General features: G+C 40.4%; 1 protein-coding gene across 1 annotated transcript in view; it reads right to left on the bottom strand.

Moving 5' to 3' along the window:
- MFSD2B (MFSD2 lysolipid transporter B, sphingolipid) overlaps positions 1–25,314 on the bottom strand; it is a 37,920-nt gene extending 12,606 nt beyond the window's left edge. Inside the window, exons 1-8 of the mRNA XM_064707794.1 lie at positions 25,269–25,314; positions 19,924–20,040; positions 15,665–15,789; positions 12,189–12,312; positions 10,957–11,035; positions 6,810–6,979; positions 1,926–2,016; positions 1,710–1,831 (exon numbers count right to left, since the gene is read on the bottom strand). Coding sequence (XP_064563864.1) covers positions 1,710–1,831; positions 1,926–2,016; positions 6,810–6,979; positions 10,957–11,035; positions 12,189–12,312; positions 15,665–15,789; positions 19,924–20,040; positions 25,269–25,310 — 870 coding nt within the window. The 5' untranslated portion in view covers positions 25,311–25,314. The remainder of the gene's footprint in view (positions 1–1,709; positions 1,832–1,925; positions 2,017–6,809; positions 6,980–10,956; positions 11,036–12,188; positions 12,313–15,664; positions 15,790–19,923; positions 20,041–25,268) is intronic.

Below are 25,314 nucleotides of genomic sequence, written 5' to 3'. Positions count from 1 at the left end.
ATTCTGAACACCAGAATATGATAGAGGGCCAGCTCCAGCAATTCTGCAGAAGCAGAGTGACAGAGGAGGATTTAATAATCATACCACAGCAGCACGATCAATTCTTGCTCCCTTTGTGTGCTTGTGTGTCCAATCACCTGTATACAAATTAGGATATCCAAAGGTTGTATCCTGTCTCTGTTGCCACAAAACCCTTCCCTAGTCTGTATCCCTGGTTATGCTGCCCTCATTTTAGACACAGTATATCACACTCTGGAATTACAGCCAATGCATCTTTACCTGCCTATTCATTTTGCTGAGCAGTAATCCACTCTCTAATTTCCACACAATTAGTGTTGCTCCCCTGAGTAACAGCAGCAAGGGTTGCTCATACTTGCTCCACTGGAGTAACAGAGCTCCCAGCTTCTGCCTCCCCTCACACCTTCCCTTCAGTCTGCACAAACAGCAAAACAGAGAGACATGAACTGACAGATGATCTCTTCCTCTCTGGGTGCTGTCAGCAAGTAGCTGGCTGCCAGCAACCAGATGTGCTCTATATCCCTGCTGGCTGAGTGGATGCTGGAAGGATGTGGACAATAAGGGACCTTTCATCTTTCATCTCCTCCCTGTCTCTGCAGTTGCCCACAGTACCTGCAGATCCCAGACATGAGCAGAAATAACTTCTGTTATTGTTTCTCACCCTTGGGTATTCCAGCAAGGACTAGCAGATGCTGTGCCCAAATCCAGGCCAACAAAAAAGTTCAGTGCTTCTTTGGCAAACAAACTTTTAAGCAGTCCTTCCAAGGAACTTAATAATTCACCAGAACTGCTGGTGAGCCCAGCACTGCTCTCCCACATGTCATTTTCTTGCCTTCTGTCCTGCTATTCCCTTGATAAATGGTTCATGTGACTAAGAGTCTCTTGGTAAAAATGTAATAATTATTTGCTTTTCAAAATAAAGCAAACTTCAGCTGTTATGTACAAGTTCAGAGTAAAATAATGTATTTACTGAATTGAACATGCGCTAAAAGTCAGGCTTAAAAAGCCTGCTGTACTTATGGGGAGTGAGGGGTTCTTACTGAGTGGCTTTTCCACAGCTCCTCTCTTTGGGAGGATGCACCACATCTTTTCATGAGAGCCACATCCAATTGCAGGTCCCCATTTCAAAGTGAGCTCTACCTAACTCTGACACAGGTGAGACCTCCTGCCTCTGAATGTCTTCTTACCCTGACCTAATGCCTTCCACCACAAAAGAATCCACAAGACCCAGTTCAGCCACTATCTGAGAGCAGTCACCTCCACAAAGGAGAGGGGCAACAGTTTAAACAGGGCACACAGAGAGAGGAACAGACAGAAGAGGAAAAGCATTTTCTAAGCAACTGAAACCACAGGAGACTGTGCAAGGATAACACAGAATGACCCAGACTGGGTCACTAGGACTAGTTCTTCACCTTTTATGAAAAAAAAAAAAAAAAAAAGAACAGAAATAGGAAAAAAAAGTCTTTAAATGGTCATGACTTTGGCTTTGCTCCTCCTTTGTAAGAACAATCTCCAGCCACACAAGACCCCAGGCACCAGAAGAGGACTTGGTTCCCTACTGATTTACAGGGGAAGGCAACACCCCCCAGATCACCCCTCCAGTCACCAGCCAAAGGTTATTTGCATTTCAGACTCTCCCATGCTGGGAGTGGAATGAGGTCAGCAGACAGACTGAGAGGGTCTGAAGTTACCTGAACTGCTGTCGAGATGAGAAGAAATGAAGCTGTGAGCTTCACATATGGACCGTGCTTCATGGTGAGTGCAAGCCCCTTACAAAAAGGAATTGCTCTGTCTGAATTTAAGGCATAAGGATCTAAGAGAAGCAGAATACATAAAATAAAAACCTTTTCAATAAAGGAATTTGAAATAACTATTATTAAATTGAGGCATATTTAAATATAACTTACCATCCCTTTCCTTTACTCCAAGAAAAAGAACGACAATTCCAAGGAGATACACACCTGCTATGACCCCTGCTGCAATCATGTAAACTTTTGCCTTTCAAAAGGAAAAAAAAGACATTTGAAATTTTGACAGGAGAATGACAAGTCATTATGAAAATTTCAGTCCCTTTTTGGTAAGCCACCTGCAAATGAAGAAATGCCCATCTGCATGCAGCTGAATGCATCTGCTGCCTCTCTGAAAAATGTTCACTTCTGCAGTTCATTTATAAACCACACCTGCCTTAGGATAAATTCAGGGCATATAAGTATATATTTCTTGAAGAAAAAAAGAAAAAAAAGAAGCAGTGAACAAAAGGGTTACTGTGTTGGCAACCTGAAGGTTCTAAAAATTTGCTTATGTTGAGACTAACCACAGACATACACAGTCAACTAATCAAAACCATGCATCATCCACAGAGACATTCTAATTTTCAGTAAGTCCAGTTGATCTGGCTACACAAACTGCAATCTGGAATTTCATGGTGCATGGGAGAGTTCTCAGTACTGAGGTAAACATAGTTACTACAGTTTCTGCATTTACACATAATGATAATAATGACACATGATGATAATAATGAATTTTAGAAATCATACTTACATGCCAATGTTTTGAGAGTATGGTACCTTGCATGCTGGTTTTCCCAGTTATTTAGTGACATATCCAAGCAAATTCAAAATCTTTGCTTCCTTTTAGCCAGCGAGGCAAAGCCTCCAAGGATACCTCCCACACCACCAGATCACATTTACTGTTTCTAACTCTGATTACACTGACTTTGAATTAAAGCTTTAAAACATATTTTGCTTTAGTATGATGTAATAATTTACCTTATACTGTGTTATCAAAGATAGCTAATAGACCTCTATAAAACAATGATTACTTGATATGAAAACTGAATTTCAAATTATTGGTTATATATTGTAAATGAAATTATTATAAGTCTAAGAAGAAATTGGCAAAAATTGCAATTACAAGAATGTAGTTCAAAATATAAAGACGCTTAGTATAGATGCAAATGCATTCAGATGAACTATGTAAGAATATAAAATTTTCAAGAAAACAGCTTTTGTTAAGATGTTTACACAGAAAATAACATGGTGAGATAAAGGAATGTATAGGGGAATATAGTATGGGTAAATGAAGGTGGTATAGAATGTAATCGTATCCCCTAAAGAGTTGCAGCTGGGTTAATTATCAAAGATTAGGAGCAGCCCTGATGTTAACAGGCCACACCTCTAGCCAGTAAGAAGAGTGTTATAAAAGAGTGGATTGGTTGGTTAAGGAGAATTAGGGTTACTTGGTTACTATGAGGGCAAGGACAGTTAATGCTTAGAGGAGCTACCTACAAGAAATATCGTAGGAGGTACGAAATGCTGGCAATATGGAACCCTTGCAAATGTAATGACAACAGGAATGTAGGACTATTCTTTATATGGAATAAAGGTTTGGGGTTTTTATATCAGAGCTATAAATTAAGTCACAGAGTACTTTCACACTGTTGGTTATGGCTTGCACAGAATACAGAGTGCAGTAGTAGAGGTATCTGAATTCACTTAAACCTATTTCAGCCTAAAGTGAAGCTGGGGCAGGAGAGAAGAGGATTTAGAAAAGAGTAACAGAAGTCCTTTATGATTTTCATATTTTGTTTACATGTATTTGTTAGTTTGCTTTAAACATTTGAATTAAATGTTGTGTTTCATAGGCCATCATTAAATGAGCTTAAACTACCAAGGGTAGTCGGCCAGATAAGATTCTCTAACCCTGAACAAAACTTGTTAGCCGGTTCACAACTCCATCAATACCCATGTTTGGTTTCCAGTAATAAAGATCCATTCATAAGCTTACAGTAACAACTTCAGGAGAGCTTAAAAATTACCATTTTTTCCACTTCCTTTTTTTTCCAGTAAGGAGCAAAATAATGCCCATTGTTCACTAAGTGCTTTTTAAAACTAGGTGTGCTCTTGAGCAGCTGAGAGTTAGTCCTTGTGACAAAAAGAGTCAGGGTCATATTTGTGAAGGGCACTAAAAGAAAGTCAAGATTTGCCCTCTTCTAAATATTTCCTGATGGAGGTACTTCAAGTTAAATTAATCCAGTCTTGTCTTGCCTCAACTTGTAACTTAATGCCCATCAGCCCTACAACCAAAATTAAGATCCATCAAGGTCTCCTCTTTATTGTGCAATTAATTAGGTGCATATTCTGCTGTGTGGTGTGAAAAAAGGGCAGGTTTCCAGTCACACTACAACTTCAGGATCTGAAAAATGTTTGTGTCTAAAAGCTTCCCCATAATTTCCCAGTTTTAGTATCTAGTTTAATGGAAGATACTGCCTCTACCTACAAACTCTGGCTACTTTAGGCTATGGATTTTTGCTAGTTTTTCAAATTAGAAAACTACTTGACATTCAAGCCATTGTGAAGTTTCTTTCTCCATCTCCCTCTGAAAAGGACAAGAAAACACATATGGTTAAGCAGAAAGGAAATAAATCAAGATTGTGTCTTTTTTCCCCCTGAAAGCCGTTTCAGAGGTTTCAAAATATAAATTGGGGATTTTAGTCTGCAGTAGATTCAAACAGGGAATCTGCTGTGCAATCAAATTCAGCTTGCTCCGTGATTTTCAAACTTCTTGTCTTGACAATTCACAGAGGTGTAATAAACACAGTAGTGCTCTACATCAAACCATTGTCCCAGAAGCTAAAAAGGAAGGCAGGATGAAGTTCTGTGTCTCATTAAAACACACACTACATGTAACCAAAAAGGCATCTCCAAAAACACATTATTCAACCAAAGAATGGCATGGCCACCTAGAGAGGCAGCCCGGCTGTCCTCAGACTGTTGCTCAGATCATCTCTATGAGAGGCCTGTGCCAAAAAACCAAGGATCAGGTGGCACAGAGGCAAAGAATAATGTCTGGAAATGGGGGGAGGCAAGGCTTTGACCCCTTCCTGGACCACCAGGGCTGATGCCAGACTATGCAAATCCAAAACATAGATAAAAACATGCCTTAGCCTGTGATTTTACTGCTACTGAAGCATGATAATAGGAGCTACTCTACTGCATTAGGAAGAGTACAAATATGTACTTCCTCATTTGCATCAAACATTTGAGATTAGATTCATGTCAAGGAATCTTCTTCATAGGGTATTTTATGTCACCCTGGTTTTTTAAGATTTTCTAAGCCTTCTGATGTTGACATTCTTGTAGTGAATTTTCTCACACACTTTCTGTAAATAACTCATTGTTTTTCATTCCTTTATGGAGGAGGAGAGAGTTGATGGACTGTTGCTTTGACCAGTGTCATTGCAGAGGTGTCAATGTCACCTTCCAATCCACTGTCACTTTTGTAAAACTATAAATATTGGAGTCAGAGAATAAAACTTCCTTTTTTTCCCTTCACCTTGAGTGGTGGTGTGCTTGTGTTCTCTCGTGTCCTTCAGCGACAATTTTATATGCTAGTTGGTGCTTGCACTGACAGAGCAACAGATGAAAGTATAAAAAGAAAGGATGAATCCAGTACTTGGTAAATTGGAACCAACAATCTGCTGATTTCACAAGTGACCTAGGGAAAAAAAACCCTACGCCATGTAATTGTTTAATTCAGGGCCTGTTTCAAGACCACTGCAAACAATGGAAGACTATCAAATTGTGTTAACTGAGGTTTGGATCAGATTTTAGGTTTTCCTCCCAGATACAAAACCTTCTTTGTTTCTCAAAAAATATAAAACTCAAGTACAAGGAGATTAAATTATTTGTGCAAAATTACAGGAAAAGCCTGTCATGGAAAATTAAATAAATAAGCATGGATCCCTTGGTTCATTCCACATGTTAACCACTGAGATCTGCCCCCACTAATGGCATGTTACCAATCATTTGCTTTCAACAGTGCTTTGTACCTTCACAAAAGTACAGATTGCAAATACGACTTGGTTTTGTTCACAAAATTGCCATTAATCTGTACAGATCTCCAGTGGAACCTCCTCTGGAAATCAGTGTTGCTGAACTGAAAGATCCTGCTGTAGCCACACTTTTTTCATGGAATCATAGAATGCTTTGGGTTGGGTGTGGCTTTCAAAGATCATCTCATTCCAGCCCTCTGCCATGGGCAGGGACATCTTCCACTGGACTAGATTCTGAGCCACATCCAGCCTGATACTGAGCACTTCCAGGGATGGAACATCCACAGCTTCTCTGGGCAACCTGCGCCAGTACCTTGTCACTCTCATCGTAAAAAAAAAAAAAATTAAAAAAAAAATCTTCCTAATATCTAATCTAAATGTACCCTCTTTAGTTTAAAACCATTCCTTCTTGTCCTGTCATTACAAACTCTGGTCAAAAGTTTCTTCCATCTTTAAAATCCCCTTTTTGTACTGAAAGGCTGCAATAAGTTCTCCCTGGAATTTTCTCTCCTCCAGGCTGAGTCCTCCAACCTTCTGATCATTTTTGTGACCCTCCTCTGGCTCTGCTTTAATAGACCCAAGTCTTTCTTGCGCTGGGGTCCCCAGGACTGGATGGAGTATTTCTGGAGGGGTAAAATGTGCTTTTCTTACTAAGTTTCTATAAACTGTAAATCAGCCCCTAGTGAAAAGGAAGGGTGGCCAAGTTCTTCCCAGCTGCTTTATGGGTTTGGCACCTCCTGCAAAGCTCCTCAAAGAAATTCTGGTGTCACACTGAGGAGGGGTTGCAAGGACAGCAGAGATGGAAAGCATTGTCTGCAACAAGGTCATTGCCTGAGCTCCAGCATCACTGATTTCAAGGCAATTGTGTTCACACTCATCCTGCTGGACATGATCTGGCATTAGAGAAACATCCCCACCCTTCTCCATAGGCTATTTTAGTGTGTTCACAGACACTTACTTGATGAGACAGAAGATCTGAGGGGTCTGGAATGCTGGGAGTGTCATGCCAGGAGTCAGTGGTGTTTACTGAGGGATTCACAGTGCAGTGGGGAGAGACATGAGCACTGGCCACAATCTGCCCCTGAAGTGAAGCTCCAATCAAGGTCCCAAGCACTTCCATGGTCATTCCTAAAGAATGGAAGCACAAATGTGCACTGAGGATGGGAATCTTTCTCATCTGTCTCGCTGAAGGGAAATGTTATCAAATCATTTCCTCTTACAGGAATGAGCAATGCCAAGAACAGAAGAACTGAAAGGTCAGTAATAGAACAGTTTCAAGGGCAGAGAGTTTTGTCATTTATTTTCTCATCAGATTTGGAAGAAGCATCCATGAAAGAGCCTTTTCTACACAAGCTGCATGAGAAATGTGAATGCTGAGATTAGGAGCCCCAAGGGGAGGGATAACATGGAGATCTTTAATCTTGAGGACCAGAATAGAACTACTTTTTAAATGCCATTTTTCCAAAGTAGGACTTGGAATCATGATATCAGACTGTTCATCTCAAACTTGGCATCAACTTGTGAAACACTTATCTAATCAGACCTCTGAGTCCTCCAACTGTAAAATAAAGTGATACTTGCCTCAGGTTTATGGAAATAGTACTGCTACAAAGCTCTTGGAAACAGCAGGTGCTGTTCTTAATTGCCTAAGGCCAGAGTCAGGAAGAACTATCTACCTCAACCTCAGAGAACAATTCAGATCACTAATTCTCACCAGAAAAAGGGATCATCTAAAAAATACCAACCAAAGCCTTCACTTAGGAAAAGAAAAATCTAACCATGGGCATCATCTTGTGAAATTGATCAACAACCTGACCAGGTGTTGCAGCTGTGTTAAGGCAAATGGTGAGAAATTTGGATTCTAAACCCTCCTCACCCTGAGGGACTTCAAGCCTGCTGTGCCTGTTTCCCTGCAACATGGCCATATCCAGCATCCCCGTGGCCAGGAGATAAACTGAATTCCTGTCCTAGCTCCAGAGACTTTTTACACATTTTGCATAAAGATATATTGGGGCTGAATGCATGAACAGATTAAAGATGGGGGGAAAGTCTTCCCATTTGTGAGGGAATGGACTTCTCATTGACCCAAACTTCAGGGGTTTTTTCTATTTTTTTCTCTTTCAGTGGCTCCCAGGGTCATATGTTTCTTTCTGAGAAGCACTATGGAGGATTCTGAAGGGATGCTTCCAGAGCAGGTTGTGTCCTGGTGGTTAACCTGCTCCCTCTGGGATGTGATAGCTCTTTCAAAAGCTCCTAGGTTCATGTTTATTCAAGTCCCCTGATCTATAACAGCCTTCAGTGACTTCAGACATGTGACTTCTTGTGTGTCACTGTAAAGGAATAAAAATACTTCACCATCTAAAGGGAGGGCAATGCACACAGATTGTGAGGGGTTCAAACACTGCAGCAATGCAGGTTGTCTGTACTTATGCAAGATCCAGTAAGGGAAGAGAGACTCCCTAGGAGACCTGGACCTTTTAAACCATTGCTACTTTGTTCTCTAACTGAAAATACTTTTGAGTGGAAAATCTGAGGTGCCATGCAACATTAATTTAAACCAATGGGAAGTAAAAAAAGCCCCTTCCCCAAACTTCACATCCAATCTCACCAGCAATGTTGCAATTCAGTCCATGCACACAAAAATCCTGGCAGATGGTGGAAATCAAACTCCAACCTGGTCTGAAGTGTTTGGACACAAACTGGTCTCAGTTGGGCCCTGCAGAGCTTCCAAACTCAGTGCAAAGGCAATGCAGTCAAATCACACCTTTCATTCAAACACCACCTACACATTCATAACCTTTGTCTAGAACTCTACATCTGCATTTTATCAAGAACTTGTATAGAATAAAACCCAGAAGCATCATTAGAGGCACTAGAAATATAACCACTGTGAAACTATTTTCTAAGTAGTAGCAAGAGCTGAGGAACAGGTATCCTTCAAAGTTCTTGTGTGCCCAGAATTTATGATGTATTACTTTCCACATCAGCCAAGAAAGCTGATCTGCCAGCAGATTGTACCCTGAAGTAGGTTGTATTTTGGCCAGAATGTAAGTAGGAGTTATGTTAAAGCAACTTTGGAATCCAGTATTTCTACCTTGCATCAATAGCAGCAACAGGTTAAAATTTATAATAAGCAGTTCTGCTTGTCTCCAGCAGAGGGTAATGGATCCTCTGATCTCAACCTTATTTTTAAGCGCACACTTCATATGACACAGCTGTTTTTCTTTTACAGCTGAATAAATGCCTGAACAACTGACTGCATCCAAGATAGTCTATCAACATGAAGAATTCTCTATGAAGCCCAGAGAGAGGCAGAAGTGTTTAAGTAAAACACTTACCAAAAAAGGAAAAGGTAAAGAAAAGGGTTCTCATATAAGCATAAGCATAATCATTACAAGAACACTTTGCTCCAAACAAATATTATATCAACATGCACAAAAATACCAACATTTGAAAAGTCAAAATTTTGGTTCATTCCACCACTTTAATTTGGTTTAGGAGAACAGCTGTACACTCAAAAGTTAAACCCTTTCTGAACAATAAATGACACCACAAATGTGTGACACCTCTCAGCCATGGAGTTCAACAGCTTTTATGAGTACAAGTTTCACATGCCTGTGAAGCCCTGCATGGGACTAGCAGATCAGAAAGCACATTTATTTGGATCAGAGCCTCTGAAGACATAAAACCAGACAATAGAAAACACTAGGTACATAGATTTAGTAAGAATATAGGCCAGATGACTCAGAATACATTCAGTGCCAAAGAATATAACACAACTGGAATCTCCTGCTGTTTAGTCCTGTCCTGTGGCTGCCAGTCCAGACTTTTTCTTAAAGACAGTTGATAATAATGCAAATTACAACAGTTCCTATCTCTGGAGAGGGATTGGGTTGCTCAGGGGATATCATATATAGAAATTTTGACATCACATTTTCAGTTCTTCTCACTATTTCACTGTGCCTCTGTGGGTCTCAACATAATCAAGGATGTTGAGAGTTAGAAGGACTAATGGAAGAGAAAAGGGATCTTGCCAGGAAGACAAAACAGATGCAACAAAAAACCCTAAAAGATATTCTAAAGCAACACCTTCAGGACTAGTTAAGACATAGAGAAGTCTTACATGTAATATTTGACCTTTTTCTCTTTATCTTGCTTAATGCAATTACACAGTAAAGAAGACATGAGAACAGAGCTGAAGAGAGTAGGAGGGGAGGAAACTGTTCTTGCATTCAATTTATGATCTATACAGGAAATCTTGAAAATATTTTCACTGCGCTTTTTTTGGTCTGATTGATTTGCTTCAAAGCTAAAAGTTTGTCTGGTTTTGGTTGTTGAAGAGACAGAGATATGGTCTGGAAAGCCTCATTCTTTTAACTAATACACTCAGAGTGCTAGCTGTATTACAACAAGATCTGCCTTTAAACTACCTGGTGTATGCCAGCATTAATTTTAAAGACACAGATTAAATGAAAAAAGATGTTTCAGTTGGTGTGAACATGCACACAAAATTACTTTCCTTTTTGGTGAGGTTAGGTGTCTTGACACATTAGGTGTCAAATTTTTTTCTGAGAACTCATAGAACCAAGAAAACTTAACCTCAAACCTGAGAAAACGGGTTTGGCATCTGAATTTATAACATGAAACACATAAATCTGAGGAAATATGAAATAAAAAAAGAAGGTGACAGAACAAAACAACAAACCCCAAACAAAACCTAAACAACAAACTCCTCAAAATTACTTTTATACTTTCTTTAATTGAATGTTTCTTGGTTTTCCCCCTACAAATCACCTTGAAATTAAATCATTATTCCTTACCCTGACTTGGTTAGGAGTGATTTTTTTATTGTTTCCTCTGGCTAGCAATAAACCAAAAAGAGTTTATAGCTGATCAGACAATTTGAGACAATAAAATATTAACGTCTCCTATTTAACTTGAAAAATGCAATTCCTTTGAAGACAAATTAGTTTTCATCACATATTAAAACATTCTTGTAGAAGTCCAGTTTAGGGGCACAAATCACTAAGAACTTCCTATAGATTAAGAAGTATTTTCAATGAAACTCAGCCCATTCCCCAAGAGAGAGCCCAGATCACACTCACTATATGCTGTTGCAGAATCTCTGTCCTTCTGGTCCGTGCTGAGAAACATGGTGAGGGCAGAGTATGGTACTTGGAATAACTATGGAAAGAAAGAACATAGGAAATGTCGGGGTAAAACTGCTGTATTCCTTTGATATCCAAGAAAATGGTTTAATGGGACCTTGGAATTAATTTAGAACATTCATTCAGAACACTAAGAACCCTCAACTAATTTTTGTGCTCACAGTCATGATTTCTTTCTGGTTTGAAAAGCATATAAAAGGAAAACAGTATCTTTCAGAATACAAATAATAAATAATAAAATACCCAGAGGGTTTACCTCGATGCTGTGCTCCTTCAGTTTCGTTGGGAAAACATCCTTCACTGAGAGACTCAAAAGAACTTTGCTTTCTTTGCACTAGGACACCATTGTGCTCCTAATGTGAGCTAACTAACAGGAAGCCAAGCCATAAAGAAGAAATACAGTTTTCCACTTTATTCAAGCTAGAAGACTATACAAATACCCAAAATATTTCATACATCTGTCTAATTACGTAAATCCAGGAGATAATAGTGAAAACTGCTCTTTCAGCGCCACTGTGTCACACACTCCTTAATTTAAGCATAAGTTAAGGCCACTGCAAAGTGGAACTGGGACATGAACCTGCTTGAATAACCAAGCTCTCTTTGGTATTCCCACCACTCCAGAAATCCATTGCCAAATTAAGTCTTGCACTCTGCATCCCACAATGTTTGTACAAAACGATTTTCTGTTCATGTCCATCAAAAATGGTACCTGTGTACATTTTCAAAACTGACAGGGAAACCCTGTGTTTCTAAGAGAAAGAGGAAAGAAATTATTTAAAACAATTATGGATGCCTTCTGGACCATCTTTCTACTGGGAGAATAAAGGACTTAGGGAAATATTCAAGCTTAATATGGGAATACAGAATTCCTAATCTTCTCCTGAGAAGTTGGATGTCCAAGTGGAATTAGGAATCTGAACATCTATACAAGAATGAGTTGAGGGCACTGGAGGTAACCTGGATGAATTAGCAGTTCATTTACCAGAAAAAGCATTGGCAGAAACCATCAACCAGAAGAGTCTGATAAAAGGGCATCTGCCTGTCCCTTAAACTCACTAGAACTTGAAGTAAAATGTGAAAACAAGTTTACCAAATTTGAATACTCTAATATAGACAGACAACAAGCAAGTCCCTGCTGAGAACATCCTGACCTGTAATCGACTTACTGTGGTCAGTGCTTGGAAAAGGCAGTGGAAAGTCAGGTACCAGGCAACTCTTCCTGAGACAAACGGAGGCAGGTACCACATTAAAAAATAGGAGATTATTGTGAAGGGTGTACATGCCAGCACCCTGAGAAGAAAATTAACACACATCAACAATCTTAAAATAATGATAGCAAAGCACATTAAATTTTCCTGCTAATAATCCATATAACACAATTTATGTGCAGTTTTTCTAACTGCAGTAATGTATGCATTTAAATATCAACATTTAATGTGCATTAAATACACAGATTAATATAAAATATATTAATATTAATACAAAAGATATAAATACACAGATTAATACTTTCATAAAGAGGAAAAAACCCCAGTGAGTCTGAAAGAAAAGAGCTACACCTAAATTAATATCCCACTCAGAAGAGACATAATTTCCTTTCACATGCATTTAACAGCACACCTATATTGCCATTCCTTGGCACATCTCTCAGATTACACATTTATTAGAAAGAATCACTAAAAAATAAGATCTCTCATCATGTCTTTGCATGCTCTAGAAATTTTTACATGAGTTTACTTATTATTGAGATTCCCCCTTCTAATTTTAGAGTCTTTGGTTTCTCCCTGAACTTAGTCTCTTCACTGCTACTTTAAACAAGTGTAAATATGTTGATACACTTAAAAACATTCAAAAAAGCAAAAGAGACAATGGACAACCCTTTGTGAAAGCTCCTACACTGTGTCTAGTTGGGTAGATGATAATTTCCTCCATTTAACTCCTAATCACTTCAAACACAAAAGGATCATCTTCAGAGAGGAAGGTGTCTTATGAAGAAAAACCAAAGAAACTTATACTCCAGACATTGCCATTAACCAGAAATTAATGACATTAGTCTAAAACCTATTTCATGCAAATAGCATTTGTTAAACTCCATGATACAGAACTGGTCAGATGCTATTATTTCCTAAAAGTCTGAGCTGCAGCATCAGGCCTGTCCTGTATTCTTGTAAATCAGGCACTGAACAATGTATTTAGATGACCAAGATCCTGACAAAAAATTTCCAAACACATAAAAGAGAAAACAGATTAATCCCTTCACAACAGCACTACTGACATTGGGGGTCAGCTGATTGTTTTGCAATCGAGAACTGAAAACCTGGAATACAAAAGAGTAATGTGGGTAAATAGTTTAGTAAAACAATGGCTTTCCCACACTGCTGTTTGGGATGGACAGCATCACTGGGAGCTGAACATTTACCAGGAAAGTGCCAGGTTCTGGTATTCTCTGCCCCTCTGGTCCCCAGCCCACAGTTCACCCACAGCAATGGGAAACAAACAAGGGTAAAATCCCAACACATTTGAGGGAATCTACCTTCCTATGCAAAAGCATGAGCTCTTCCAGATGGTGTCCAGGCAGAGGCATCACTAAATATCTTCACAGTCACTTTTTCATGCAACTTTTTGGCAACAACCCTCTTGGTATTGTTCTCCCCTTTCCCACATTTTCCTTTCCTCTCTAATGCCAGGGAGTTTTCAAAGCCTTGCTGGAGTTGCTGAATATCTGATTGTCAGCTATTATCTCTTTTGACAAAATGTTAGACCAGTATTTCAAGTCAATGTCTGCTTCTGCCTTTTAAAGCCATTAAATAAGTGATTGATGACTTTGTGTTATATTGAGGACAGTATTAAGCAATAGTTAAATATTCACCTCCCTTAGTAAGGTTCTTGCTTTGCCGGCAAGCTTTTCTGACTGAAAAAAATCCATTGCTTCATTCTAGATTGTTAAGAAGTCAGAAAAAAATCAAAATGTTAAAGTGTTTTTAAGCTAAGGGAAGACACATTTTTTGCTTTGTAAAAAAAAAAAAAAAAAAGAGGCCTGACTCTCAAAGTCTAGGAACAGAATTTCCATGAAAATATTAGTGTTACCAAAAAAAATCCAGAGAAAATCCTCCTGTAAAGAGCATCTGTTTGATGAAAGGTGGGGTTAGATAAGCACTTTTCCTGTAAGAAGCGCAAGTTGTGCTGGAGCTGGTTTACAGTGAAAAGGGCTGATAAGTTCATGCTGGTGCTAGGACAGGAATCATTCTAACATCAATGCAACACTAACATAAACACATGCACTTGCTGTGTTTTCAGAGAACTTTAAAAAAGGGAAAAAAGCATCAGAGTACTTCTAATGGCATTTGTATAAAAATTTCATTGTTTTCCTTTTGGATAGATTTTTTACTTGGTTAATTCAGTGGTCATTAAAAACCACACCACTTATCTGGCCTCCAACCAAGTCTTGAAAAGAGAAACAGCAGTAAACTCCTCTTTTCCCATGAGTCTTGAAAAAAGCTTAACTTCAACATGAAGACCCTGTTTACTGGGCTAAGAGCAGCTGATCTCAGCCTTTTTCCAATGAGTACTTGCCTTCTCTATTTTGTCAGATATAAGCTGCCCATGGACAAGTTTCTGTAGCCATAAAACTGCATAACAGAAAGAGAACCAGCTAAAAACTGTGTTCATTTTCCCTGAAATTTCAACTTCCTTGCTCAGGACATATTTACTCTTAGATTTTTGTTGTAAATCAAGTTTATGAGTTATATCAATTAAAATTTTGCAATTAATTTAAAATACATCCATATAATGTATGAGATAAAATTATGAAAGGCTCCCTATTTCACAAAGTCATCAATCTCCCCTTGGCTTCCAAAATACTAAAAACCAACAAACACATGCCCTATGGCATAGGTGAGTTCCTCTAGCATGGTTCTATCTTTTCCAATTTTTCTTGCTTCACACCAGTCAATCTCATTCCTATATAGCCAACATTCATTGCTCCAACCTCTCCTTGGAGCACATGGAGAGCACGTACACGTGGTTAAGATGTCACAGCAAAACATCACACACTTCCTTCACAAAAAAACTAACCAAAACCTTGCAGCATCTCATGACTGGTGAGAGTCCTGCATGACTCATTGTAAGAGTCGTGGTGGTTTTTTAATGAACTTTTCTAACTATGGGGTGTAAGAGAAGCATCTGTTCCACAGCTGTGCATGCATCCTTCCCTGAACTGAAAGGCCTGGACAGTTAAAGGAGCTCCTGGAAGGTTGATTGTGACATGTGAAGGCACTCTAGGACATAAGCAGAAATAAGTTCCAACTTATTGAAACTTATGGAAGTGAAAGATTGAAGTCAAACTAAACAAATCTAGACAAAGATGAAAATTCAACCAGAGATTTAAGAAAGTTTTAGAACTCAGTTTCCAGTTTTGCTGAAAAGAGTCTCTTGGCTTCATTTATTTGCATCTCCAGTGATAAAAAATCTCTTCTGTGATTTCATGTGTGAACAAGTTAAAGACAACATAACAATTTTTAGTTTTTATGTTATATATGTGGAATGAATACAATCCCTGAGACTAATTCAGTGGGGTGGCTATATGATCACAACACTCAATATTCACATATACATATAAATACATGTACATGTTTATACTTACCAAGGCATGAGCCGGCCAATTTTTGTCCATCTACTTTTGCTAATAAAAAAGCCAGCAACAGGATCAGTAACTGCACCTGAGGCTTTGCCAATGAACAGCACCAAAGAGGCATGAAATGGAGTAATCTGAAAGTAGACAGAATACAGTAAACAAGAGCCATTGTTTCACAATACAATGAAACAGCATAAAGCAACTTTCCAGAAAAAAACACCTCAGTGTTTTAAAGAATAATGATGATTTACAAAACACGTCTGCTGCTGTCATAGAAATTCCTATTGGTTATCCATAGCAAACAAATGAGACATTGAGATTGGTGTTGTGATTTAAAGGATCACAAGGGAAAAATGCAAGGAAGGAAACATCCAGAATGTGTTTGGGATGAGGAAAATGAATCAGTCAAATAGCGAAGTCCTTGTTTTAGTCATACAATCTGACAGAGTCCCTCTGTAATTACCCTCATGCTTTCCCGCCCCCCACATCTCCATCCCCCCATATCGTTATCTTGACCTGATCTAAAAAAATGGTAGAGGGGGCTGTTTACATGCAGCAATGTTTTTTCCTCTCCTGAGATCACAAGGCAGCCAACTGGTGGCATGGGGCTGAGGAAGAGGTTGTTGCACAACAGACTTTATCCACCTGGGACTGAGCAGTGACAAGTGAATTGCGTAAGGCACATCTGCTCAAGTCAAAGTTGCCAGCACATGTCCATCACATCTCACTTCAAAAACGTTCATGGATTACATAAAAATAAAATGGCCAAGTAGAAAAACTTCTGAAATTAACCCAAGTGGACCATACTTTAGTGCTTCTGTAGAAATACAGTTTATCCCAGGCAAGGCAGTTATTCTTTCACATGTATCTGTACAGAGCTTAGGAATTCCCATCACACAGGTTAAAACAGGTGGGCTCTCTTCCCAGTGTTCAGTTCATGTCACTGCAATTACAGTCCTGAAAAAAATTCACTGAAATCTATATAAATGTGAATGTTCCTCACATCAATTATTGAGAGAAGCTCCTGAAAGAGTCTCTGTGGCTTAAACAGCAAGAGCAGACAAGAGCAGTCCCTTCATCTCTGTGCTTCACCATACCAGTGCTCCAAAGGCCTGGAAAACAGCTGACACATACCAAGCTTGAGCAGGTGTCCCCTGCTTTCCTGCAAAGGAGGATGTCTCCCAGGCAGCAGCACCAGGAATGCAGCTGGTGCAGGTGCCCTGCCTGCAGAATTTGCTGTAGGTGTTCTCTCAGAGGTGAAAGAAGGAAGCAGTGATCTCTGAATGTCCTGGATGACCAGCACAAAAGGCAGGTGCTACAGACTTCCAGCATCACACCCATTACATTTTAACCCAAGTTAGGTGAAATTGCAGTGGCAGCCAATGCTCCTGTCACCACCAGCTCCAAGACACACAGTCCACCCCAGAGAGTCTGTGAACAGGGAAGGACTGGGAATGGCAGTGTCCAGCAGATAACAACAGTGGCTCTCCATTCCACTGCTGCGTGGTGGGATGGAGCTGGGATGAGCACAGGACTGTGTCCCACCTTCTTGCTGATCCACCTGAGCTGGCCTGTGCCCTCCCTCAGCCACCAAAGGGTGGCAAGCAGCCCACCAGCCCTGACACAAACTCACTGTGGGGGCTGCACCAGGACTGCCCACAGGCCACTACTGCTCCTCAAGAGATACAGAAGCCAAAATAAGCACAAAACAGCAGTCAGAAAGATACAGGCGTTGAAGTACTGCAGTTAGAAGGGGACAAGAACAAAAAACTGCAAATTAGGTGAGTTCCAGATTTGTATTTTGTTCTGACATTTTGTGAAAGAAAGCTTTGAGGAAAAAGCAAAACCTCCTTCATGTTAGGGGTGGAATCTGTGTGGTCACCCTGTCTTTGTCATTGGTATGGGCTTATACATCCCTTGGCTGCATTTTCTTATCTCCTAAATTTAGACAGTGTCTGTCAGCATCAATGCCAGAAACTTCTCAGTGTTAATAAAATACAAGATAAAATATGCTAAATTCACGCATCTCAAAAGGAATAAAGACCACTATCCTTTAATCAGAGAATTATGGTGTCCTCCAACAATTTGTCTCGAGGATCCCATGTGGTTTGGAGTTCCATTTATGTTTATAGTCTACACAGGTAACTTAGGTGGAACAAAGAATTTAAATTGAAAAACTGGAAGTTACAGAAAATTAATAGAAAATACAATTTTCTTAGGAAAGATCCAGATTATGCATGAAAGATTACACTTTGTGACTTTTACATTCTCTCAAGTAGCTAAAACAATTCTGCTCTCCAAGTAGGCAAGAAATAAATCCAGGTAGTGACTATATAATTACATTCTTTCCCCTGAAAATGTATGGGAAAGAACACAGGATTTCAGACCTATTTATCAGAACTTGAAATAAATCCTGTCCCTGCAGGACTACTTCAAAGAACAAATTAAATCACCAGGGAACAAATAATTAAGCCCCTTAATGAAAGTGTAAGTATATCACCACCAACATTAAGCAAAATTATTTGGTTTCAGTAGAAGCTTGTTAATAAAATAATTATTTTGTTGTCATTTTTTTTAGGTAGTGCCCAAAGATGCATGGATGGGATCCCAGCTTTCTGGACACTGCACACAAACACATGAAGGATCAGTCCCTTGCTTCCAGAAATTTCAGTCTGTGTGACAAGCAAAGAATGGGGAAATTGCCATACTTCTAAGCACCCTGGGGAAATGGTGTTAGAAGCTTTCTAATTCAGTTCCTGCTTCATCATCTCCAATGGTTTGCACTGCCATCCTTCATGTCAGTGTGCAACAGCTTTAGTTAGAGCTGCTCCACCTCCCTGCTGCACCCCCAAGCTCCTTTTTCCACCTCCAGCTCCTCAGTTTCCACACCATCCACTGAACATCTTGGGCACTGCTGTCCAAAACTGGCTCCTTTTCTACATCTACATCTACATCTACATCTACATCTACATCTACATCTACATCTACATCTACATCTGCATCTTCTACATTCTACATCTTTGATCAAAACAATACACTCAAGATGATCTCAGCTGTACAACACACCTTATTGTGTTGAAAATTTTATCAAGTTACAAATCAGCTTTTAATACCAGACTTTTACAGGAAAACTATAAAACCTAACTTTTGGACACCTGCAGTCACAATGTCATGTCTTTAGACAGCAAATGGGTAATGATATCTGACCCAGAACATCCTGGTTTTTCCAGCAAATAGGAACAGTCATCAGTGCTGAAGTCCCACGTGTAGTTTCACAGCTGTTCACACAGTCCTTGCAATTTCACCTCAGCTCCCTAAAATCCTTTTTTCTATCCTAGTACTTTGTCCTAGTTACCATGCATGCATACAAGAAAAGACAGAACAGTAAAAATTGCTTGTGGACTGATTTTCTTTGTGTCTCTGCTGTTCTGAAATCTAGCTGGAGCAGCTGAAAGTCAGATGAATGGGATGACTCCTAATGCTTTGTTTCACCAGGTCTGCTTCTGCACCAGAGGGCAACTGGAAGCAAAGAACCTTCAGGAAGGACAACTCAGCTTTATTTGCCACAAAATAACCTTAGACAAACAAAATAAAAATTGTGTGAAATTATCACAGAATCACTGGGTTGGAAGAGACCTTCAAGATCATAGAGTCCAACCCAGCCCTAACACCTCAACTAAACCATGGCCCCAAGTGCCATATCCAGTCTTTTTTAAACACGTCCAGGGATGTGTTTCAAGACCTCTGACACCTCCCCAGGCAGACCATTCCAGAACTTTATCATTCTTTCCATAAAAACCTTTTTCCTAATACCAACCTATATTTCCCTTGGCACAGCTTAAGAGTGTGGTAGCTACTGTTTGCAACTGGAGTGATTTTTAACCTAAACCAATTGAACAAAACTTCAGCATGGTGCTGTTAATGTTTTCAGATGTCTCCTATCTGACACTCTGACTCCTGACACTGAATTTTGAGAACTGATTTTCTGTGTGTCTGCAAGTGTGTGAGCTCTACAGCACCCAAAGTTCGAATAATGATCCCAAACTAAAAATGAACAACAGACATCTCAAGACAGAAAGAAAACTAGAGGGAAAAAAACTAATTCTGGACAAGTTAATGCAGTTTCCAGGATGCTGAACAGCTAGAGGCAATGACAATGAGACAATTTAAAATATTTATTAACTAATTTCTCTTTTATCATTCCAGGGACATGGCTGACAATATCAGAGTGAAGTCTACAGTCTGCAAATGTCTCTTGTGCTACTTACATGGGCTATGTCTAGCAGGTAGATCTGCAGGAAGAAGGAAGCAGCACTCCCTGCCACTTGGTTTGGGGCCCCTCCTATGGCGTAGCAGATCTTGCTGCACATCGAGAGCCTGTAGCCCTGTGTGAGAGGAAGCAGAACAAACCATGACTAAACCAAGGTGCACAAGTCAAAAGCTACACAAGTGGTAAGGTTAAAGTCTGTAGTTAACACCACTTTAATGTATTTGCTTCACAGCTATTCCACTAATAAATCCACATGCCCTCAACCCCTATCATCAACAAGCATTTGGGTGCTCGTTACTTTGATTTTTAATGGGTTTGTTCTCTAATTCAGCCCCTGAAAACAGATTACAATGTTCCTAAAATTGAGTTGTGATGACCCTCAGGCTTACCTACCTTCCTCTCACAAGTTATTAAAAGGAAACAAGCAAGAAGCAGCAGAGAAGTGCTATACTATTATTTACTATTGTTTGAGCTTAGTTTTGTCTTTGAATGCTTAATTCATATTTTAAAGGTTGAAAACTTGTACCTTAAAAAAATATTTCTTTTATTAACCTTTCAGATAATAATTGATAAATATACTCATACCGCAGTAATTACACATCATTCACAGAAAGTTGCACAGACCTAAGAGATCCCAAACATTTGTGCTTTGTTTATTCCTTTGTCAAAAAATGCTGGTGTGACACTGGCAAAATCACTTGACTTTGCATATCTTCCTTTTGACTTGACTTTTCTGTATCTTTGTGAAAATTGGCATCATATGGTAATTAATTTTGGGCCCAAGATTTTTTTAGAAAATCACTCCATGTGTATTTACAACATTCTGCAAAACTGTGGTCTCTCATTTGTCATTTGATGTTTGAAAAGTACCATAAGCATGCAAGAATATTCTCAAATACAATAGGCAAATAAAATAAATGTTGAAAATAAGGGTACACACCAGTAATTAAAATACAAAAATTTCTACAGTTTCTAATAGAGATTCTAATGAAGAACATAGGGTTTTTTCCCAACTGTAGAAGTCCAGGATACTGGAAAGCCCTTTAAAAAATGTAAGATTTAATTTTATGCCATAAAATTCAAAACGAAGAAAGAAAATGACTCTTTGTGAATCTGTATTCCTTTCAGAGGGACAACACATCAAATCAAATTTTTAACTTTGAGGCTTTCAGTATCTCTTTAAAATTTTCTGCCAACAGGAGCCAAGAAACATGAAGAAGAGCAGCAATATTAATCCTGGGTCTGTCTTCTCTCTGAACTGAGTACACAAGCCTGTAATTCTTATGTTAGATTGGGATAAAAATAGAGTAATGAAATCCACCACAATGATATTCTGACACATTACCTAATTTCTGAACATTTTTAAATTTAATAACCCATCATCTTTACTCTGTAACATTTTTGAGAAGTTTTAGATTTCTAGGCAAAGCCTTTCATCATCTAAACATTTCCCTTTGAACTGTTTTATCAGAGTGGGTGTGAACAAACAAGCACAAGTATCAGGATTCCTTCCTTTTTGTGTTTTCCCAGAAAAAGACAGGGTGGGATCCCATTACTACACCCAAGGAAAGTGGACACTGTCAGGGCATGAACTGCAAAATGTTATCACCACAGCAGGCCTCACTTTACGCCGCAATTGGCAATTTTCTTCTTTGCAGGGGAAAAAAAAAGTGATAAACAGTCACAAGACAGACTTCATAGTAACAATTATACTATTTAATTTGATAAGAGATTGCAAACAAAACAAACAGACTATGCATTTGCTGTCCAAAGTAACTCTTCATTTTCCATACATAAGTACTAATAAATATGAGCTTTCCTAGACTTGTGGGCCCACACAACTTGCTTGACTCATTCCCATGCCCTTGAGCTTTGCTCTAGGGGCTGTGTACTTTAAAACTTTGTCTCACTTTTTTATTTTTTAGGCATTCCCTTTTTTAAGTTTTATTTTTTTAGTCATTAAATTACTTTAAAAGTTTGGTTCCCTTGATACTTTCCCTCCTGATCTCCAAGCATTGGCAAGATGACTTTCACCTGAAACCAAGAGATATAAACCACTGCTATGCAAATCCTAATCCTGTGTCCTATTGCAACCTCAAAAACTGAAAAACCTTTTAGATCTGTGGTGCTGCCTTCACACTGACTCTCACTAGTAATTTTCATAGACTCCCAGAATGGTTTGAGTTGGAGAGGACTCCTGAAGATCATCCAGTCCAACCCCTCTGCCATAGGCAGGGACACCTTCCTTGCTCTGACCCCATCCAACCTGGCTTTGAACACTTCTAGGGATGGGGCAGCCACAGCTTCTCTGGTCAAGCTGTGCCAGGTCCACAACACCTTCATAGTGAAAAATTCCATTCTTACACGCTTCTTTTACTTTGAAACCATTGCCCCTTGTCCTTTCAATAGCTAAGGCTGTGGTAAAAGAGAAAATGCAAATGCCTCCATAGAACATACATGATTCCAAAATGTTTTTAGAAGAATGTGAAGTTCTCATGAAGTAATCTAATTAAAGCTGTGGTACACAAAACGGTCAACCAAAATCTAAACTTACAGGCTGCAGGTGGTACTCCTGTCTTTACAGCAGTTTCATGGTTAGAAAATTGACAATCTTAGTACATATTTTTGAAGTCTCACTGCAATTCCACACACACCCAGAATGCTGCTCAACTACTCTCTGAACCGTGCTCCCAGATCTCCTTGAGGCAAAGTTAATACTTTGGTCACAGCAGTAGTTAAGTTTTAATTAAATTTTGGTTATGAATGTTATTTTCAGAATAAAACAAGCTGTCAGATAGAAATGGCAAACAGAGTTGTCCTGTCTGGTCACCCACAGAAACAGGGAATCTGCAGTTCATGAGTCTCCTGGAAGGTAAGTTACATCCTGATCATTGTTCCATACCTGTTTTCCTTTTATTTTCCCTAATTGCTTTTGGAACTTGTTTGTACATTAAGCCATAAACACCACAGCAGTTCTGCATGGCAATGACATGTACTGTGAAAGGAAATGCCACTGTCACTGCAGACCTGCTGCCTGCTAATTTCATTGAGTGTCCCTGAGCTTCTAGCTGCTGAGAAGCAATCCCTCAGAGTCCACATTCTGGAGTGTCTTTCAAAAAGAATCAGCCCACAGTAGATTTTTGCCTCTCCATGTTGAATTCATATGATGATGACCACATTCTCTGCCTCAGTACCCAATGGAAAGTGGTAAAATGAAGGTAGGACCCTGCGCCAGTAAAGCTGACACATTTCCTTCTCTCTAACTTCCTACAATTAAGGGCACACAAAATGCATATGGCAGCTGTCTGCTACAGGATCTACAGCAGATGGCAGCTGTCTGCTCCAGGATCTAGAGCAGCAAGTCCCCCAGCCTTGGTTGGGTTTGCATGATACTGCTCACAGATGCTGACAGCAGCAGGATAACGCTGAGCAGGGCAGAGCTCTGGCTATCAGCAGCTGGCAGGGCTTTCCTCCAAGGGCTGGGTGTCCCTGCTGCATTGCTTCCTCAAAAAAACACAAATGCCTGATTCCTGTGAAATCCAGTAAAAGCCTCTTCATCTGTGCAGGTTTGTCAGCAAGCTGAAAGTACTCCACAAATCATTAGAGACAGAAATGCATAGGTCTAATAGGAATAAAACATAAAAGTACTATGAAAATTTTGTTTTGAGACCCCTGTGGCCTAATTGAACATCAACATCAAATTGCTTCTACAAGCTTTAGGAGAAATGTGAGATGATGGCATGAGAGGAAAGGGGACAGAAGGTCAAAGAAAGTTACAAGTTTTTTTGTTCTCAGATTAACTTGAAAATTTCTCACTTATACACGCTCCCGTCATATCAAATTTAATTGTGTTTCAAGGCAAACCAAGAAAGCATAATAGCTGAGAGATTTGATTTTGCTCCTTAAATAGAAAGCTTAAATGTTGTTATGGAAAATTAATGCTTCTCCTACACTGTTGTTCCTTTATTTTTAATTCTCTTGTAAGTTAAAACCATACTTGTAAATTTTCCCTTCCCCAACAGAACAGAAATTGAATACAATATTTATAGCAGAACATCTTATTTCTACAGAAAGCGTTGCAGCTCATTGAAAACAACTCAGCAACTGTGTTACAGGCATAGGGAGCAGCCGCAGAGTTTTGTCCTGAGCTATTCGTTATCAGTGGAGTCCAGAACTGAACCAACAAGTAATTTAAAAGCAGTAAGAACAGACAGCTAAACCTGTGACTCAAAGATAAATGCTAGTCTAGGTTTAGCTGAGAAACAATGAAATGTAGCTAGCGAGGAGCAGCTCTGGAGTCAGCTTTTCTCTCAACGTGGAATTAACACTGGGCATGTTTCTGTTCTGTGAGTGACCAAACAGCTGCCTCTTGAAAGCACGAGTGTGGCACCACGGGTGGCATCCCAGGTCCCTCACAGCGAGCATCTTGAGGACTGGTTTCAGGTTAGTTAGTGACATCAGCCCGCCCTTGAGTGGAAGAAAACAGGAGCAGGGCTTGTGTGCAGACACCTAGGAAAGGGAGTGTGAGTAAGGTGGGATACAGTGGCGCTTTCTCGGGATATTCTTTCAGCTGCTGGCAATGCAGCTCTGCGGAGCTCCACGAGACAAAGATGGTGCATCTGCGCAACATCTGCAGACTTATGCCATGAATTCACCCAGATGCTTTCCAAACACAAAAACTCAAGCCCGAACAGGACGTGCCAGGTGTCTGAAGAGCTCCATGGGCTGAATGCCCCCAACACGCTGTGGAAGGCTTCCTCATCCGCTCCGTTTGGAAGCTGCCCCTTCCCAGTTTCACCTGGCGTTCCCTCAAGAGCCATGGAGTGGGGCAGTCCTCGCTCACCCTCACCTGCCTGCCGCTCCTCCCGCGGCCAGCAGCAAGTCTGGGCAGGCAGCGTGGGATCCCCTCGCTCACATCCCAACACACCCCTGGAAATCGGGAGTTTCTGAGACTCCGGGGGAGCGAACCCACCTGCCTCCCGCATCCCACCTGCCTCTGTTCGGGAGGCAGCCCTGGACGGGACAGAGGTGGGAAGCGAAGGCGCTTTTCCCCGGCACCGCAGCGGTCAGCGAGCGAATCCCGCGCGGGGCATTCCAGCGGGCGCAGGGGCGGCGGGAAGGGTCCAGGAGCTATTCCAGGCCCTGGCTGGGGCTGCGCACGAAGCCCTGCACAGACCCGGGCGGCCTCAGAACGTCCGGGCTGCCCCGGCCCCGCCGAGTGCCTGCGACCCGCCCGCGATGGAAGCGGAACGCCGGCGTGGCGGGACCCCGCTCTCGCCCAGGGCTGTGTCCGAGGGGCTCCCCAAGCCCCCCGACCGCCGCCCTGCCCCTCGCAGCCCCTACCTCCTGCTCGCCCGCCGGGGTGTCCCTCGCAGCCCCTGCCATGGCA

The sequence above is a fragment of the Zonotrichia leucophrys genome, chromosome 3 (assembly GCF_028769735.1).
Source record: "Zonotrichia leucophrys gambelii isolate GWCS_2022_RI chromosome 3, RI_Zleu_2.0, whole genome shotgun sequence".
Classification (NCBI taxonomy): Eukaryota; Metazoa; Chordata; class Aves; order Passeriformes; family Passerellidae; genus Zonotrichia; species Zonotrichia leucophrys.
The sequence above is the reverse complement of the archived record's forward strand: the minus strand, read 5'-3'. Positions and strand labels throughout refer to the sequence as shown.